Source organism: Gracilinanus agilis, chromosome 5 (genome assembly GCF_016433145.1).
Source record: "Gracilinanus agilis isolate LMUSP501 chromosome 5, AgileGrace, whole genome shotgun sequence".
Taxonomy (NCBI): domain Eukaryota; kingdom Metazoa; phylum Chordata; class Mammalia; order Didelphimorphia; family Didelphidae; genus Gracilinanus; species Gracilinanus agilis.
In genome coordinates this window covers 189,152,050-189,170,212 of record NC_058134.1, presented here as the reverse complement: position 1 = coordinate 189,170,212, position 18,163 = coordinate 189,152,050, and the positions used below count along the sequence as shown (strand labels likewise).

The 18,163-nt window shown below is 41.1% G+C and overlaps 1 protein-coding gene across 1 annotated transcript in view; it reads left to right on the top strand.

Moving 5' to 3' along the window:
* The first annotated feature begins 1,896 nt into the window (after nt 1-1,896).
* The window catches only part of PLEKHA5 (pleckstrin homology domain containing A5), a 162,753-nt gene continuing 146,486 nt past the window's right edge, over nt 1,897-18,163 (top strand). Inside the window, exons 1-3 of the mRNA XM_044678478.1 lie at nt 1,897-2,030; nt 2,225-2,304; nt 5,278-5,335. Coding sequence (XP_044534413.1) covers nt 1,939-2,030; nt 2,225-2,304; nt 5,278-5,335 — 230 coding nt within the window. The 5' untranslated portion in view covers nt 1,897-1,938. The remainder of the gene's footprint in view (nt 2,031-2,224; nt 2,305-5,277; nt 5,336-18,163) is intronic.

The following is an 18,163-nucleotide window of genomic DNA, read 5'->3' as shown; positions in this document are numbered from 1 at the left end:
TACCATTTTCCCCGTTGAGCAGCTAAGGATTCCCCTCCCCTACCTCTGAAAGGATGAAGAATGTTTTCTCTGAACAGTTAAAGAAACTGTTGCTCTGTCTCTCTTTTGGAAACCGTATTTTTTCCATCAATTGGCTGAGGGAACAGTTATTTCCCTTCCCTGGAGAGAAATGGAGCTCCAGGGTGCCCAGTGAAGGTTTTTGGCCATGAGGATAAGGAACTAGCAGGCAAAATTAGCTGCACTGCTGGACAAGAAGCCCTGGGGAGCCAGAGCCTGCTAAGATTAGTTAGATTGCTGACATAGAACTGATGTTGACTGTACTGAAGAGACATGATCCTCAGTGAGGAACAAGCTGAGGGACCCCAGAGACAAGTAGGCAAGCACATTAAGGCTGTCATTAAACTGAGGTTGCAACACGCAAGTGCCAGATAGTGAGCAAGTGGACTTCAACAAAGTTTTGGGAGGAGACAGACTAGGACTTGGACATTGGGGAACTCCCTGAAAAAGGAAAGATTTTAAACAATATTGATTGTTATTACTTAATTCTTTAATAAAATTGTTTTTTGTTAAGGTCGTGTTAGCCTGATTGCTTCCAGAGGCAGAAGGGAACAATAACTAGGAGAATGGAAATTGGAGCCAAATTTCTCATGTTCCCAGGGATTACCCAGGATAGGGGTTAAAAGTGTTATAGATTTAGTTATTGTAGAGAGCCCCCCAAAATTGAATATAGCCATTATGAGCCCAGAGCTGGGATCCTGAGCTATAAGTTCCAAATATTAGGATGTAGATGAAAAAAGAGTGTAACATGTGATTTCATTTGAGCCCCATCTCATGTACTGGATATGACTTTGACCATTTAACCTGCTTTTGTCATAGTTTTCTTAAACCAAGGTAAAATGATCCACCCCTTTGATCCTTGTAAAAACAATGAGAAAAAATATTTCTGGGGCACCCTGAAGCAGTACCAAGAAATGTGCCCCATGACTACCAAGTCGTACTATTATGATTGAACCCTGTGCAGCCGGTTGGAATGACTCATCTTTTGGGACAAAGAAGCTCAGGTAATTGCAAATATTGTACACTGAATAGACAGACAAAAAGAGGTAAGCAATGTGGTGTTGGGAAAGTAGGAAAGTCCATTAAAAAAATTGTACCAGGTAAGGGGCTTTTAGGGAAACCGAAGGAGGAACTTGTCTTCTGAGTCTCAAAACCACATCTTTTCATAGACACAGTGGCTACCCTAGCCTTTGATGTCTGGCACAGACACACAAAGCTTTCCTAGCTTTTTTTTTTTTTTTTTAAACGAAAAAACTGTACTTAACCAACAAAAATTCTTGGCCTTCCAATAACACCAAGCTCTCGAAAGGGGCGTTCTGGAGATTGCTTTTAAATAGCAAAGCATCAGGCCCCCTGGGTTTGCTTTTCCTCCAATCTCTCGGCCGGGAAGCCTCAGGGCAGAGCCCGGGAGGCCGGGATCCAGGCTGGGCTTTTTTTTTTTTTTTTTTTTCCTTTTCCCCAATAGATCCCGGAACATTTCGGGTGGGAGGGAGGAGGTGTGGACAAGATGGGGGCGCGGCTGCCAGGCTTGCGCCCCTCCCCCGGAAAGGGCCGGGGGTGGGGTGGGCAGGAGGGCCCAGGCGCTAGAAGGGAGGGAGACGTCAGGGGGCGGTGACTCGCCCCAGCCCCGGGTCCGGGCTTCGCTGCAGCCCAACCCCAGCTGGAGAGCCGGCCCCGCTCCCAGGCGCGGTGCTGGAGGAGGAGGAGCGGGAGGGGGCGGCGTGCCGGGGGCGCGCCTCGTGGCCGTGCTCGCTCCCTCTGGCTCTCACTCCCTCCCTCCCTTTCCCTCTCTTCCCTCCTTCGCCTGCGCTACGGCCCGCAGGAGAAGGCGGCGGTGGCGGTGGCGGTGGTGGCAGTGGTGGCGGTAGCTGGGGATCAGACATGGCGGCGGATCTGAACCTGGAGTGGATCTGCTCCTTGCCCCCGACCTGGACTTACGGGATCACCAAAGGCGGCCGCGTGTTTTTCATCAAGTAAAGAGCCCGGGAAGGCTGGAGGAGGCGGGAGGGGAGAGTGGGCTGGGAGGGGTAGAGGGGGCTGGAGAGGAAGAGGAGGCTTGGAGAGAAGGGGGAGACAGGAGAACGAGCGCCCCCCGCAGTGAGCGCCCTCCCCTCTTTCCCCCACTCCACCGCCCCTCTCACTCTCCCGTCTGTCTCCCTTCCTACAGCGAGGAGGCGAAGAGCACCACCTGGCTGCACCCCGTCACGGGAGAGGCCGTGGTCACCGGGCATCGGAGGCAGAGCCCAGGTAACTGCTCAGTCCTGACCTCCCCCTCTGCTGCGTGTGCATGTGTTTGTGCTTGTGTGTGTGCGTGTGTGTGTGCGTGCATATGTGTCTCTTAATTCCCGTCCCGCGCCTCCCAGGAAGCTTTACCCCAACCTTTTCCCGGTCCCCACCCCAGGCTTATTAAGCCACCTGCACTTGAGCTGCGGCCACTCCCCCACGAGGAGGCGAGGTCTAGTGAGCCCCACCACCTTCATACAGGTAGGGGGCAACCCAGGAGATGCCTCGAACTTGGTGCGTGACCCGTTGGCCCAGAGCCACCCGATTATCTGTTCCGTTCTTAGAATCTGAAACCCTTTAAGCATCACCACCACCACCACCACACTCAAACCCCTTCTAACTGCTGCCCCCTATCCTCTTGTCACTGTTTGGAAATGATATCCTCCTTTAGACCCTTACCAATCCCTGCCAGGACCTCTACTTCCTATCCTGCCTTGGTGCTCAGCATCCTCTTCGGAGCCTGAATAGTACCAGAACCCTACTTAACCTAGAACCTGACCCTCCGTCTTGCAGACAACGACCCATACCATTAGGTCTCTGGTCTTCTTCCACCTAATCACTTCTCAGACCAACATTTGAATAAGTCCTTTCTATGCCCCCTACGAGGTAATGGGTTCATACTCCTAGCATCCCATGCCGTTGTTATGTCATCTGCTCTCTAAAGGTGGGATTTATGCATAGGTGATTGCAGATAAGAGGGGGAGGAGAGGAATTGGGAGAGGTTGTGCTTTTTTCTGCGACAGAGTAGCTGAAAAAAGCTTGCCCATTTCTCTCCCTACCTCTGCTGTTTGCCTCCTCCGAGGACTGAGCTGCTGGAGCTGGAGGATTTTTGCAAGCTGCAGATGCTGGAGATCTGTATTAAAACTCCCCAGCAGTGCACAGAGGTAGCAAGCAGTTATTCTTCCCCTGGAGATTCAGCAGTGCAAGTGGGCAAGTGTCCCCTTTTTGGGGGGCAGACTGGGAGCTCTGGGAGATGTCCACGGCCGTGGTTTGTTTAAATACTAAGCATAATTGAATGGGAGATCTGTAGCAAAAATGCTGCTTCAGCTTTCCTTTGTCATTCTTTGTTTACATTAGTGAAACTTGTTTGTCTTAGAAAATGTTGCATGTTTTCTTTCAGCCTCCATTAGAGAGTTCCAAAAGCTTGAACAATGGGTGGTGTAGGTGGGAGACTATTTCGTTCCCCTTCCCCCTCTACTATTTTTTAAATTAGTTCTCATTTAAAATGCTGTCAAGAAGAACATTTAAGAAATGTAATAGTGTTCAGTTTAGTGACTAATCTCTCCAAATTTACTGAAAGGTGGAGGAGGAAGAGAGTGGAAAAAAGGGAAAGTTAGTAACAGGCTTGATGGGGTTGAATTTTTAGGGTTTTCTGACTAATAAATATACTTAGGTCCCATCTGACCTGTGACTTTTCATTGTCTTTCAGTGTATACATCCCAGTTTTGTATTTCTGCCTTTTAAATATTAATAGTTTTAGCATATAGTATGGTATTTAAAGGAGAAGAACCAAAATAAGGTGGAATTACACTTTTGGATGCTTGTTTTGATTATTCTGTTATCATTAAACACCCAACTATGTATTAGGCTTTGAAGATGCTGGGCCAAAGGCAAAAACAGATCCTGAGCTTAAGGAGTTTACTTTTTTTTTTTTTTTTTTAGGAAGCAGCATGTATATGGAAAAGTAAATACAAAATGTATTAAAGATATACACAAACTAAGATGTCTAGGGGAAAATATGCTAAAACTGATGAACACAGGAAAGGCCTTTTGTGGGAGGCAGAACTTAGCTGAGAAGTTAGAGGTTTAAAAGGAGGAAAGCAATTTTGACATAGAAGGAGGTCCCTGCAAAGACACCAAAGGTGGAAGTGCTGTGTACATGGAACAGTAAATGAATATAGAGCATGAATTGGGGGGAGGGGAGTGCAGAGATGTCTGGTACCCCCTTGTCTTATCTGTCTAACAGATCTGATAACATCCAAGAGTAGAGAAAAATCTGTTCTTTTGTAGGGTATCCACTTGAATTTTTTCTCACTTGTCATTTTTCCTTGATTGACTTTAGACTCAAATCCGTTTATGTCAAGAAGGGATTATATTTAAAACTTAATCAATTGTTATTAACAAATAATATGTAACATATAACGTTATGATAGTTTGCCTGATATGTTAAAATATATTAGGAATGTCTTCATCTTGGAACTGTACAATTCTGGAAAACAAATAAACAGGAAATATGTGCTTTTAAATTTATGCAATGGCAGATTTCTTTATCTTTAAATATAGTACTCTAAAACTTTTTCCTTCTATTTAAAACAGTATTTATATTCTAAATAAGAAAAGTGGGGATTAGAATGCCCAAGAGGAAGGTGACATGAGGGATTTGATGGGAAACTTTTCTATATTTTTAAAACTAGTATGTTGGGTTAATATTGTTTAGGCCAGTCCCTTCTCTCTCATTCCCCTTCATACCTAAATCTGAAAGAATAATTGGTTCACATAATTATTTTTGATGCTGTTTAGTTTTCCAGAAGAAGGAAGCATAGGCAATACCTTGTTTAAAGTAATAACCAAAGTGGACCCTGATCATACAAATTAATCTTATTTATCTGATGATGGACTGTGTGTCATAAGAGGACCAGCCTAGTTAAGTTTGAAGAAGCTAGTTACCAGAAGTTTGACCATTAGGTGCTGAATATTTTTGGCCACAGTAGCTTATGAAGAAGTACAAAGGCATGCATGGGTTTATGTCCACCATCATTTTCCTCAATGGACAAAACTCAGAGTCTTGAAGTATTGAAGAATAGCCAAATATCAGTTAACCGTTTTTTGACTTAGAAATATATTTAACAAATAAGAAGAGCTAATCATAAACATTAATGTTGACCTGAAGTTTTTTCCTAATGGAAACTACATTAATTGTGTGTGTGTGTGTTTTAGATTTGCCTACTGGTTGGGAAGAAGCATATACTTTTGAAGGAGCAAGATATTATATAAAGTAAGTTTGTTTATGTTGACAATTTGTATTGGTGTTTTGATTATTGTGCTTTATTATTAATGTGCTTTATTGTATGTTTAGATTTAGAACTTTGGTGTGTGTTCTTTGGTTCTATTGATGTCATTGAGGGCAAATAATGCCCCCCCCCATATTTATTTTTTTGATTAAAGCAGAAATTATTGATGTGAATGTAATTTCCCAGGTTTCTTATGAAGGTACTAATGAATAGTAAAAAGGCTCAGCCACTGGATAAAGGTATATGAGAGGCAGTATGGTATATTTCAGTGGTGTCAAACTCAAAAAAAACAGGGATATTATAAAGTCCCTTTGGGCCTTAGAAAACCACACTAATATTATTTATAGTCTGTTATTTTTATTTTATTAAATATTTCCCAATTACATTTTAATCTCTTTCCTCTGTGCTGTGGTACAGTGGGTAGAGGGGCCAGCTTCTGACTCTGGGATGACCTGGAATCAAGTTCTTTCTCTGACACATACTAGCTATTTGACTTTGGGCAAGTTAATGAATCATCATACCTTCTTTAACTTGAATAATGATAATTTAACCTCTCAATGCCATAGGCAGCTCTCTAAGACTATAAGTTATAGAAAAGTTGTTGATTTGCATGGTGAGGTGCAATAGAGTTCACCATCCCAGTGAATCATAGTTCTGGACCCAAAAAACCCCCTCAGAAATCCAGTGAAGGGAAATATCTGGATATTTTACAAAGTTGAATGATTGAGAATCATTTGCTTTTTAAAAAAAATTTCTTATTTTAGTTAAGTAAAAGGGTAGGATTCATAAAGAAGGGTGAATATCTTGTCATTAAATGAATTTATCCAATATTCTTTCTTTCCCTTATGCTTTCAACTAGTTTTAGTTAATCATGAATTTAGTAATTGTTGAGATGACAGTGCTTGTAACTTTTTTTAAATTCAGGGCCAAATTTACTAAAGCACCCTCATTTTAAGTTGTCTTCCTTGATCAGCAGATCTTACTGAGAATTTCAGTTAACTGTGTAACTAGTTGTTATGGATGTTTCATGAACTTTATTCTTGTTATGTTATAGCTTGTCATATAGGGACAACTTTTATTATTTTTTAAATGATTTTGAAGTTTTCAAAACAATTATGTATAGATATCAGATAGCATTTATTATAGATTATTAAAAATGCTTGCTTTTGTTGGAGTGGATGAATGTTAGAATGGATGAAAGATGAAGTAGGGTAGAAAGCAGGTTGATAAATTAGTCAAGCTCTGGAATTTTCCTTTCACATATTCAAGGAAATAATACTACAAATGAATTCATAGAGGGAGGAGATATACTTTATCTTATTGTTAGTGATTCAAGAAGTCGTACTAGTAAGGGAATGCACAGTTTCTTTATTGTTTTCTACTACTTGTTTCAGGCAGTGTTAACCAGTTTCTGACTGAAAAGAATGCTTAATTTCTTTTATATACTATTTTAGTGAGTTTCTTAATATGTCTGGTGAAAGAATATAGAAGTTGTAAGTGGTAGAAACTACTATGTTTATAGGTCATAGATTTGGTTCTGGAAGGAACCTCAAAGATCATCTAGTTCATCTGTTTAATTTTACAAATGAAGAAACTGAGTGCCAAGGAAGTGACATAACTTGTTCACACAGGTAGCAGTGATTAGCAAGACCAGGATTCAAACTCTGGTTCTCTTGATTCCATATGGGAAGAAAAGAAGAAAGCGAGCATTAATTAAGCATCAACTATGTGCCAGGCATGGTACAAACACTTTCTCATTTGATCTTCATAAGAATTCTGGGAAATGGTACAATTATTATCCCCATTTTATATTGAGAAAATTGAAGCCAGTTGATATTTTAATGATTTGCCCAGGGTCATACGTCTAATAAGTGTGTGAATGGATTTGAACTCTGGTCTTCCTGACTCTGGGGGTTCCTAACTGCCAGACCCAGCACTCAATTCTATGTACCACCTACCCTAAAATAGAATGTGCTTTCTACTATATCAAGTAGAACTTAATCTGTAATTTTAAAGAATGGTAGAGCTCCCCGCATATTATTTTAATGTTTTTGCATTTTAAAATACCTATGTGAAAATATAATGCTATCATTACTGATAAATTCAGTTGAATATAGACATTTAGAATATTGTGATGTTTTAAATGGGTAATTTACAGTCCGAAGCCCTGTGAAGAGATGAAGCTTGGTATAGTGCAAAAAGCAATCAGTCAAGATTCAAATTAAATTCTTGGGCTATGGTACTTGCTGTATTGCCATAGGCAAGTCATTTCTCCACTCTGAGTCTCTTTCCTCATCTGTAAACCGGGAAAGATAAGCTTTGTGGTTTCAGCTTCAGAATATTATTTCTTAATTCAAATAAGAATTTGGGTATAAAATGCTTTTGAAAGTGTAAAGTGTTCTTTGAGCAGTCAGTTTTGTTTTTTTTAATGTCTGGAATACAGAATGGGTTATTGGTCTGGGTTAGAGTATGCTTAATAAGGGCTGATAAGAATGTGTAACTCGGATCTTATTCATCTAATCCAGTGATTCCCAAAGTGGGCGCCACCGCCCCCTGGTGGGTGCTGCAGAGATCCAGGGCAGGCAGTGATGACCACAGGTGCATTTGGGGGCGGTGATAGTATGTGACGGGGGTGCTAAGTAATATATTTTTTGGAAAGGGGGCAGTAGGCCCAAAAAGTTTGGGAACCACTGCTCTAATCAAATAAGCTCTGAAGTGAAAAGGAAAAGAGAAAGGGGAAGAGCCTGTTCAGCATATCCCAAGTTAGAAAAATACAACAATGTAGAAGAGTAGCTAGAGAGGCACCTAGATAAGTGAAAAAATCCCAAATGAAGCCAATAGGAGGACCTTGGCTTTTTGATCCCCAAACACCCACAAGTGAGTAACAAATACAAACACACAAACACAAGGGGGCAAATTTAAGGACTAGAACTGCTCCTGGGAGTGATTGAGACAGAAGGGAAAAAGCAGAGATGTAAAAGATGTCACCTGAGAAATGCATATCGTAAAAATAAGGGCTTTTCATGAAGTGAGAGAGAGTGTGATCACTGGACAAACTGGGACCCTCCATTGTTGTCTTACGATGGCAAGAGAACCTCAGAAAGGCTCCCAGAATGTTCAGGGCAAGGCCTTGAATGTCACATTCTTAGGGGAGATAAAGTCCTGATGGGGGAGCTGGGATGATCTTGTAGTCTGCATTGTTGGAGGGAATGCCCATATTCATGCTTCATGGCAATTCTGAAGGATTTTCCCTTGCCTAGAGAAGTGTTCTTTGGTTTTGAAGTAACAAAACAACAGTGGCTAATGGGAAATTGGTAATGAAATTGAGGATATACTAAGAAAAGTTGTCCTTGATAAATTAACATCACCACTCAATTAACTACAATCATAGCATACGGAAGGAACTAGTTGATTTGACTCTGAAGCTCCCTTATAAGTCATCTTTGGAAAGGTGTGAAAGGATTGGAGGGGAATAAATGGCCTGGTTTTTTTGTTTTTTTTTGTTTTTTTTCTCAATTTTTTTTNTAAGCTTTGTGGTTTCAGCTTCAGAATATTATTTCTTAATTCAAATAAGAATTTGGGTATAAAATGCTTTTGAAAGTGTAAAGTGTTCTTTGAGCAGTCAGTTTTGTTTTTTTTAATGTCTGGAATACTGAATGGGTTATTGGTCTGGGTTAGAGTATGCTTAATAAGGGCTGATAAGAATGTGTAACTCGGATCTTATTCATCTAATCCAGTGATTCCCAAAGTGGGCGCCACCGCCCCCTGGTGGGTGCTGCAGAGATCCAGGGCAGGCGGTGATGACCACAGGTGCATTTGGGGGCGGTGATAGTATGTGACGGGGGTGCTAAGTAATATATTTTTTGGAAAGGGGGCAGTAGGCCCAAAAAGTTTGGGAACCACTGCTCTAATCAAATAAGCTCTGAAGTGAAAAGGAAAAGAGAAAGGGGAAGAGCCTGTTCAGCATATCCCAAGTTAGAAAAATACAACAATGTAGAAGAGTAGCTAGAGAGGCACCTAGATAAGTGAAAAAATCCCAAATGAAGCCAATAGGAGGACCTTGGCTTTTTGATCCCCAAACACCCACAAGTGAGTAACAAATACAAACACACAAACACAAGGGGGCAAATTTAAGGACTAGAACTGCTCCTGGGAGTGATTGAGACAGAAGGGAAAAAGCAGAGATGTAAAAGATGTCACCTGAGAAATGCATATCGTAAAAATATGGGCTTTTCATGAAGTGAGAGAGAGTGTGATCACTGGACAAACTGGGACCCTCCATTGTTGTCTTACGATGGCAAGAGAACCTCAGAAAGGCTCCCAGAATGTTCAGGGCAAGGCCTTGAATGTCACATTCTTAGGGGAGATAAAGTCCTGATGGGGGAGCTGGGATGATCTTGTAGTCTGCATTGTTGGAGGGAATGCCCATATTCATGCTTCATGGCAATTCTGAAGGATTTTCCCTTGCCTAGAGAAGTGTTCTTTGGTTTTGAAATAACAAAACAACAGTGGCTAATGGGAAATTGGTAATGAAATTGAGGATATACTAAGAAAAGTTGTCCTTGATAAATTAACATCACCACTCAATTAACTACAATCATAGCATACAGAAGGAACTAGTTGATTTGACTCTGAAGCTCCCTTATAAGTCATCTTTGGAAAGGTGTGAAAGGATTGGAGGGGAATAAATGGCCTGGTTTTTTTGTTTTTTTTTTTTTTTTTTTTTCTCAATTTTTTTTTAAACCTTTAACTTCTGTGTATTGGCTCCTAGGTGGAAGAGTGGTAAGGGTGGGCAATGGGGGTCAAGTGACTTGCCCAGGGTCACACAGCTGGGAAGTGTCTGAGGCCCGATTTGAACCTAGGACCTCCCATCTCTAGGCCTGGCTCTCAATCCACTGAGCTACCCAGCTGCCCCTGTCCTGGTTTTTTAAAAAAGGGTTTGAGGAAACGGTAAGCTTCTAGAATGTAGGGATAATTGGTGAACCTTGAGAAAAGGAATGAGTGATTCTGTTCTGGGACATATTCTCTGGGTAAAGTTTACTTAAATGGATGATCTCCTCCACTGAAGAGCTTCCTCCAGGGGTGCATGTTGTAGCCCTGTCCTGCCTGCTCATCCCATGGGACACTCATTCATTCTTTCAAAACTTCTATACAGCATCCATTCAACTTGCTGGAAAGCTTTGCTTTCTCTCAACCTTGCTGGGTACCACTAGAGCACTCTGACTGTCTCCATCTTTCTCTTGCCATAAGATTTGCCCATCTTCTCTCATCTGATTCTTTGATGACATCCTCCCTTCAGAGTTCCATCTTGGTTTAATGTTGCAGCCTGTTTACTCATACCATGCACCTATATCTAGTTTATTTGGGGTTTTTAGCAAGAATTTGACAAAGTCTCCTGTGTTCATTACTTTTTTTTTTTAAACCCTTATCTTCTGTTTTGGAGTCAATACTGTGTATTGGCTCCAAGGCAGAAGAGTGGTAAGGGTAGGCAATGGGGGTCAAGTGACTTGCCCAGGGTCACACAGCTGGGAAGTGTCTGAGGCCAGATTTGAACCTAGGACCTCCTGTCTCTAGGCCTGACTCTCAATCTGCTGAGCTATCCAGCTGTCCCCTAATTACTTTTTTTTTTAACCCTTATCTTCTGCCTTAGAATATTCTTTTTTTTTTAAACCCTTACCTTCCATCTTAGAATCAATACTATGTATTGGTTCCAAGGCAGAAGAGCGGTAGGAGTAGGCAATGGGGGATAATTGAGAAAATGTCCAGGGTCATGTAGGTAGGAAGTGTCTGAAGGTTGGATTTGAACCCAGAACCCCCTTGGGCCTGGCTCTCCATCTACTGAGCCACTTAACTGCCCTTTGTGTTACTCTTGCAGTAGGTGAATTTGACAATAGTTGGATTCTAGGTCTGAAAGAACAATCGTTAGAGAATTAATGACATGTTTTAAAGAAGTTTAGAATAAGGTAATTGCTGACAATATGCCATAAGTCTTTCATTTTAAATATTTTCACCAAAGAAAAGCTAATATTTTAAATTAATAATTTATCTTAAAGATGAATATTAAATGCTTTGTTTTCTTCTTAGAGTAATTATATATAAAGTCTCCAAATCTATTGCTTCTATTTTGATTTTATGAAAGTCTAGATTCCACTTACTTGAAAGTAGCATCTCCACATGACAGAGTGCCATTTACCTTTAATGTCTGTGGTATGTCTTTAGAAAAGAAAATTGTTGTTATATTTTTTATTATAAGAGAATATTGCAGGGGGCAGCTGGATAGCTCAGTGGACTGAGAGCCAGGCCTAGAGACGGGAGGTCCTAGGTTCAAATCTGGCCTCAGACACTTCCCAGCTGTGTGACCCTGGACTTAACTCCCATTCCTTAGCCTAAGGAATAAGGCAGAAGGTAAGGGTTTTAAAAAAGAGAGAGATAGAGTATTGCAACTTGTGTTTAGTTTTAAATATTCTGTATTCTTACTCTAGGTCATATGGCCTAGCTTAAATTGTGAAAGCTAATCCATCATGTTTGAAATGAACAAAGCATCTGCAAATACTGCTTACTTATGAGAAAGGATGCTTATTCATTCTCTGATGACTAGCCGATGAGTGTGTCATGATGTGTCATCGGATCTCCTTTGGTGCATCATGGCTTTGACATAGTTAACTTAAAGAGTCCCCCCAAAATCTCAAAAGCACTCTCAGAAGTTATAATGAACAGCAGGTTGAAGAATAAGTCAGTACTGTGCAAATTATTAATTATAAATATTGTTTTTCTCATTAAAAGTTAAAATTTTATAAAATGATATTAAGGTAGTATTTTACCTATAATTTATCTTCATCTTCATATAACAATACTGCGATATATTTGCAACTTGATGTTTACAATTCAAACTACTGTCACTAGAGAAATCACTAATTGAGACTCAAGAGTGGGCATGGTGGGGAGGAAGACCTCTCCAGAAGACCTGCTAGTTCAAACAAAACAGAGATTGAAACTCTTAACTTGGCTGTCATTTCTCATAATAGTAAAATATCATTTTTAGTAGCATTTAATAATCAGATATTGACCCAGAGACCTTTGATTTGTCTTTTATTGCTGTGGTTTCACATTTTCATGAATACTTGATTTTTTTTAAAGATGATAAAATATTTTAGGAAAAATTAATATGATAATTTATACCCATTTGCATTTCTGTAGCACTTTATCCTTACTTGAAATGCTCTCAGATCTATTATTTTATTAGGTATAATGAGATAATTAGTCCTTGACTTTAAGGAGTTCATAGTCTTGTTGGGGAAGAGGAGACAAATATATTAGCCAACAGATTTTTTTTTAAGCCATGTACAAAAGGATAGAAGGAAGAACAGATAATAGAGAATAGATTGTTAAAGGAATAGATAGCAAATATTGAGAAAAAGAAGCAGTAATCACAAAGTCAATGTGGCTGGCTTTATCAAAACAGGTCATACCATATTCATCTGACTTCCTTTTCTGACAGAATTACTAAAATGTTGTGTGTGTGCACACACATATAAATATATTCAGGGGAATACTGCAGATATAGTTGGCTTAGAACATTTGATAAAGACTAATATGCTGGGGAGGGGGGGTGGCTCAGTGGATGGAGACCCAGGCCTGGAGATGGGAGGTCCTAGGTTCAAATCTGGCCTCAGACACTTCCCAGATGTGTGACCCTGGGCAAGTCACTTGACCCCCATTGCCCACCCTTACCACTCTTCTGCCTTGGAGCTGTATTGATTCTAAGATGAAAGGTGAGTTTAAAAAAAAAAGGCTAATGCTAAGAGAACTAGGTGGCTCAGCACATAGAGAACTAAGCTTAGAGTCTGAGAAACTCGAGTTCAAGTCTGCCCTCAGCCACTTACTTGTTATGATCTTGGACGATGTACCTAAGCTCCGTCCTCTCCTGTAAAGTGGGCATCCTCACAGCCCCTCACACCACACGTGTAATAAGATCCTCTTTAGGGGCGGCTAGGCGGCCCACTGGGTCGAGCCAGGCCTGTGGAGGGGAGGTTCTGGATTCGCGTGTGACCTCAGACACTTGGTCCCTGCGGGATGCCGGGCCAGTCCCTTCCCTGGATGGCCTAGCCCTCGCACTCTTCTGTCTTGGGCTCGATCCTGAGAGCAAAGGCAGGCTTTGAAAAGGGAGCTTGTGCTGTCTCCCTAGACCGGCTCTCCAGAGGCAGAGTCGGCCTTGGCTGAGTGGCTCTCCAAGGGTAGTCATTCATAAAGGGATGTTAGCCTGCAGAGAGGTTTCTAAGTAGAATCCTGCCATGATCTGTGTTTGGCCTTGCGCTCTTTTACATCCATCAGCCACTTACCCACAGGTGTGCTTTGATAACTGGCCAGCCAGGAAGGACTGGCCAGGGACCGAGAGGAGAGGCTAGAACAACACCCGACAGCTTAGAATGTTGGGCCCTTCTAATACAGAAAGGTTAACCTAAAGCCTTAGGCTGGAGTTAAAAAAAATTAATGTTACAGTGCATTTTAGGGGAGACGGGACTAGTTTATGTGCAAAAGATTTGGGGATTTTTGGTGAACTGTTAAGATCATGAGTCAGACACATCCTGGCAATCGAAAGAATAATTAATGTTGACTTAAATACTCCTCAACGAAGGAAAATTTGTTAAGAGTTTCCTATGTTGGGGCAGCTAGGTGGCTCTTCGGATAGAGCTACCTGTACCACTTGGCTGGCTTGGAACCAATACTCGGGACTGATTCTAAGATGGGTGGTTAAGGGGAGAGGGGGAGGGAGGGCGAGAGAAAGTGGGGGAAGGAGAGAGAGAGGAAAGGGAGAGAGGGAGAGAACATAGAAGATCTCAGAGGCAAGGCACTAACCAGACTAAGAAAGACCTACAAAAAAGAGGCGCGATGAGAAGGAGTATTCTAGTCTGGGAATGTGTGTTTCTCAGCCTTTCTGAAAGGGAACAAGGAGGCAACGCAGCAAGCCAGTGACTGCTTTGTTGAGAGAGAAACTGGTGTCTCAGCAAAGCTGGGTCCTGGGCCTTCCTCCCACTTGAAGACAATCGAATGAGGGTTTTCTCCCTTTTTTATACCCTAACATAACAGCATACAAGATCCCAGCCCAATAGTCAACCACCAGCCTAGGACAGCTGAAAATGAAAGATCAAAGGATCTTCCTGCTCTCACTCTTTCTGCCCCAGATCTCTGTGTACCAGGTGTGCAGGCCCTCTGCTCCGAGGGCACAGCCCCCAAGAAGGTGCAGGACTTCGGAGCGACGTCCTGTGGCGAAAGACTGGCTTACAGAACGCTGATGGTTAAAATATACAAATATATTTACTGTGATTCTGTTGATCATTAATCACTCCCACATTAATCACTTCCTTTGGCTAAATACGGATTCATTCTAACACTCGGGGTCTTATTTAAAGGGGTTCAGGGATTCTCATTCTCTTCAGGAGGAACCAGCGCAAAGATGTAGAAGTGAGGTGCCAACGATGGGAAGGACAGCAGGTAGCCAGGTGTGGCTGCGTGGCTGAGTACATTAAGAAAATCACTTGGGCAGACTCTGCAGGATGGAATGGAAACAGGGAGAGACTTGAGGAAGGCAGGGGTCCAGGGGAGAGGTGACGAACTGTGCCCCTGGAGTGGTGGCTAGAGACCTGGAGGAGAGAGGAGGTCCTGGTCCTGCACGTGCTCACTGTCTAGGTGAGACACGGTTGGCCAACTAGAGAGTCTCCAGAGGAGGTGACTGAGGTGGTCAGGGCCTCGGACGCACTGCCGTAAATGCACCTTGAAGGGTGTAGGAATGCTTGGCACCGAGGTAACCCGGCGCCTGTTTTGAGATCTGCATTTGAAGGGCTGGTATCAGTCAAGAGTAGGATTAGAAGGTGGAAGCTTTTTGCTAACCAGAATTTTAACCTAAACTAGAAGTGGGGTTGTGGGAGTAGATTTAGGTTTGCATTAAGGAAAAACTTCCTATGAGAGCTAACCAGCAGTGTACCGAGGCTACCTTCGGGGTGGTGGGGTTCCCTCTCCTTTGAGGTCTTTGGGGGAGAACTGGGTGATCTTGTGTCAAGGCCAGATGCAGAATGAATTAGAAGGTCTTTCCTCTCTGAGATTCCTTTCAGCTCCTGTGTTCTTGGGTTCTGTCAGGTTGTGCTCTTTGTTTTTGTCGCTCCATAAGTGACCATACTCTCCATGTAATGCTGGTGAGCATTTACATGACATTTCAAGATTGACAAAAGTACTTTTTTTTTTCTTTGCAATTTTAGGAGGTAGGTGCTGTTATTATTCTTGTTTTATAGATGAGGAAATGGAATCATTTGCCCCAGGTTATACCTTTATTAGAGTTACATTTGAACTCGGGTCTTACCGATTCCAAGGCTAGTACACTATCCACCATGCCATGTAGCTGTTGTATACTTAAGAACTACTTGGTAGGTACTGAATATACAGTGAATTGAGGTACAAATATATTTTGAAAAGTTAGAGAAAGTGCTCTGTAACCATTTTAAAAGTTTTCTTTACAATTTTAGAAAAAGACAATTCTAGTGGAAAGTAAAGTTTTTATTGATAGAAAAATTGGTACAGTAGGAAAAGCAAAAGATTTGGAGTCAAAAGCAGCTCATTTGACAGATGAGGAAATTGAAGCAGATGGGGTTAAATAACTTGCCCAGCCTCACACAGCTAGTGTCTGGAGCCAGATTTGAACTCTGGAAGATGAGCCTGACACTGCCCACTGCGCCACCTAGTGGTCCCCTAAGGGATCAGTTGATTCAGTTAGGCCTGACTCTTCATGAGCCCATTTGGGGTTTTCTTGCCCAAAATACAAGAGTGGTTTGCAATTTTTTTCTCTAACTCATTTAACAGATGGGGAAAATGAAGCAAAACAGGATTAAGTAAGTCTGAGGCTAGATTTGAACTTGAGTCTTCCTGTCTACAGGCCTGGGGCTCTATTTGCCTAGTTTTTCAAAGGGACTTACTTGTATTTTAATCCAAGCCTTCCTCTGAATATCACTTTCCACCTGTTAAATGAAATTGAACTAACCATACTCTTATTACCTTTGTGCCATCCATTTGTAGGTAACTTTTAAATATATTTAGAACTAAAAATTGTGATTATATTTGACATCAGAGATGCCTTTCATTTTTCATTTGGTTTTGCTGCCTCTGAAAGGTTTAATGTCTTGTTTTAGAGCCTTTAAAAATATAAATTTTTTGAGTTCTTAAATCGTAGTGTCAGAGATGATAATTTCCCTCTAATTTAATGTAGAATTACTTTCATTTTATCAGTTATAGTTAATATCCAGGTAATGGAGAAAAAAATGAAACTAAGTGTACCTGAATTATATAAAGATTTTTTAACATGATTTTTATTCTCTGTGATAATATAATCTTAGGAGATGAAATTATGTTATCCAGATTTAGACTTTAGCTTTCTAGAGTTGAGTTCTCTCATAACAAGATGATTATTTTCTTTACTAGGGGTTAGAAAGATGACATATACAAATAAGGCTGTTAATAATAAGACTTTTTAGAATGGAAGTTTAAAAGTGCCTTCAAAAGTGTTTTATCTTAATCAACATTTATTGCTCAGTCCCTTCATGCTGCATGCCAGGGATATTGATGTAGAATGTAGAATCTCTGTCTTTAAGATATCTAGAGCTCTATTGAAATCAAGTTCCACTAAATCAGGAGTCAGTGATTTATCCTGATTACTGAATGTTAAATAAACATGGAGAGATATAGGTTAGAGAATATGAGTAAAATGGAAAGGGAAAATAAAGGGCGTTAGAGCAAGGAGATAAAATAGGAAAAAGGTTGAAATATTGGCAGCAGAGAATAGCAGAGTGTTGGCAAAATTTAAACAAGGTACTCAAAAAGATAAGTAATTTTTGTTGTTCATGTGAAGATATATTGTCACATAGGAAGATTTCTCAAGTCATATATTAAACAATTGAGGTGTGTCTTTGTTATAGCAGAAGTTCTAGCTTATTTAAAGGGGGAGAACAGGGAAACTTGCCTAACTAGTCATACAGGATTTCCTATACCTCTTTTGATTTTGAGATTAAACAGAAATACCTCTTCAATTTAGATTGTTCTTAGATTTCAAATTCCAGATGAATGAAGCTCTGCATCAGATTAATGAAAATTTTCTGTCTAGCTAAGTAAAACTCCCTGTCAATTATTCTGGCAACAAAAAAAATTCATTAAGTGACTGCTATTTTATTTCACTATGTACAAGCATGGTGCTATGCTGTGATTCCAAAAAGAAAAAGAGGGGCCGGGGAAGCTGCTCTCAAAGTATTTACTACTTTTTAGTTGATAACAACATGAACACAGAAGAATTCAAGGTGGCTTGAGGAAGAGGAGAGAGCATTAACTAAATCAGGGAATTGGGAAAGGCTATTTCTGGAGTACTTGTTAATTCAGTAGCTTTCAGGGAAGTTGAGGTTTCTGATAGTTTGAGATGAGGGGAGTGTACTGTATACACGAAGGTGAGAGACAGAAGCATTATTAAATATTATGTGACAGGCACTGTGCTGCCCCACTGGGGATACAAAGCCAGAAACGAAACAGTCCCTAATCTCAAGGAAATTAAATAGATAAATAAAAAACCACAGGGGGATGGGCGGTGAGGGGAATATGAAGGGCTTCAAATGCCAAAGGAATCTACTTGATTTTGGAGCTAGTAGTCAGCTATTGGAATTTATTGAGTAGAAGAGAGAGATGTGGTCATTCATGATCAGAACTATGCTTTAGGAACGTGATTTTGGCAGCTGTTGGGACAAGGAGGCCAGTTGGGAAGTTATGACACCAGTTGAGGCGAG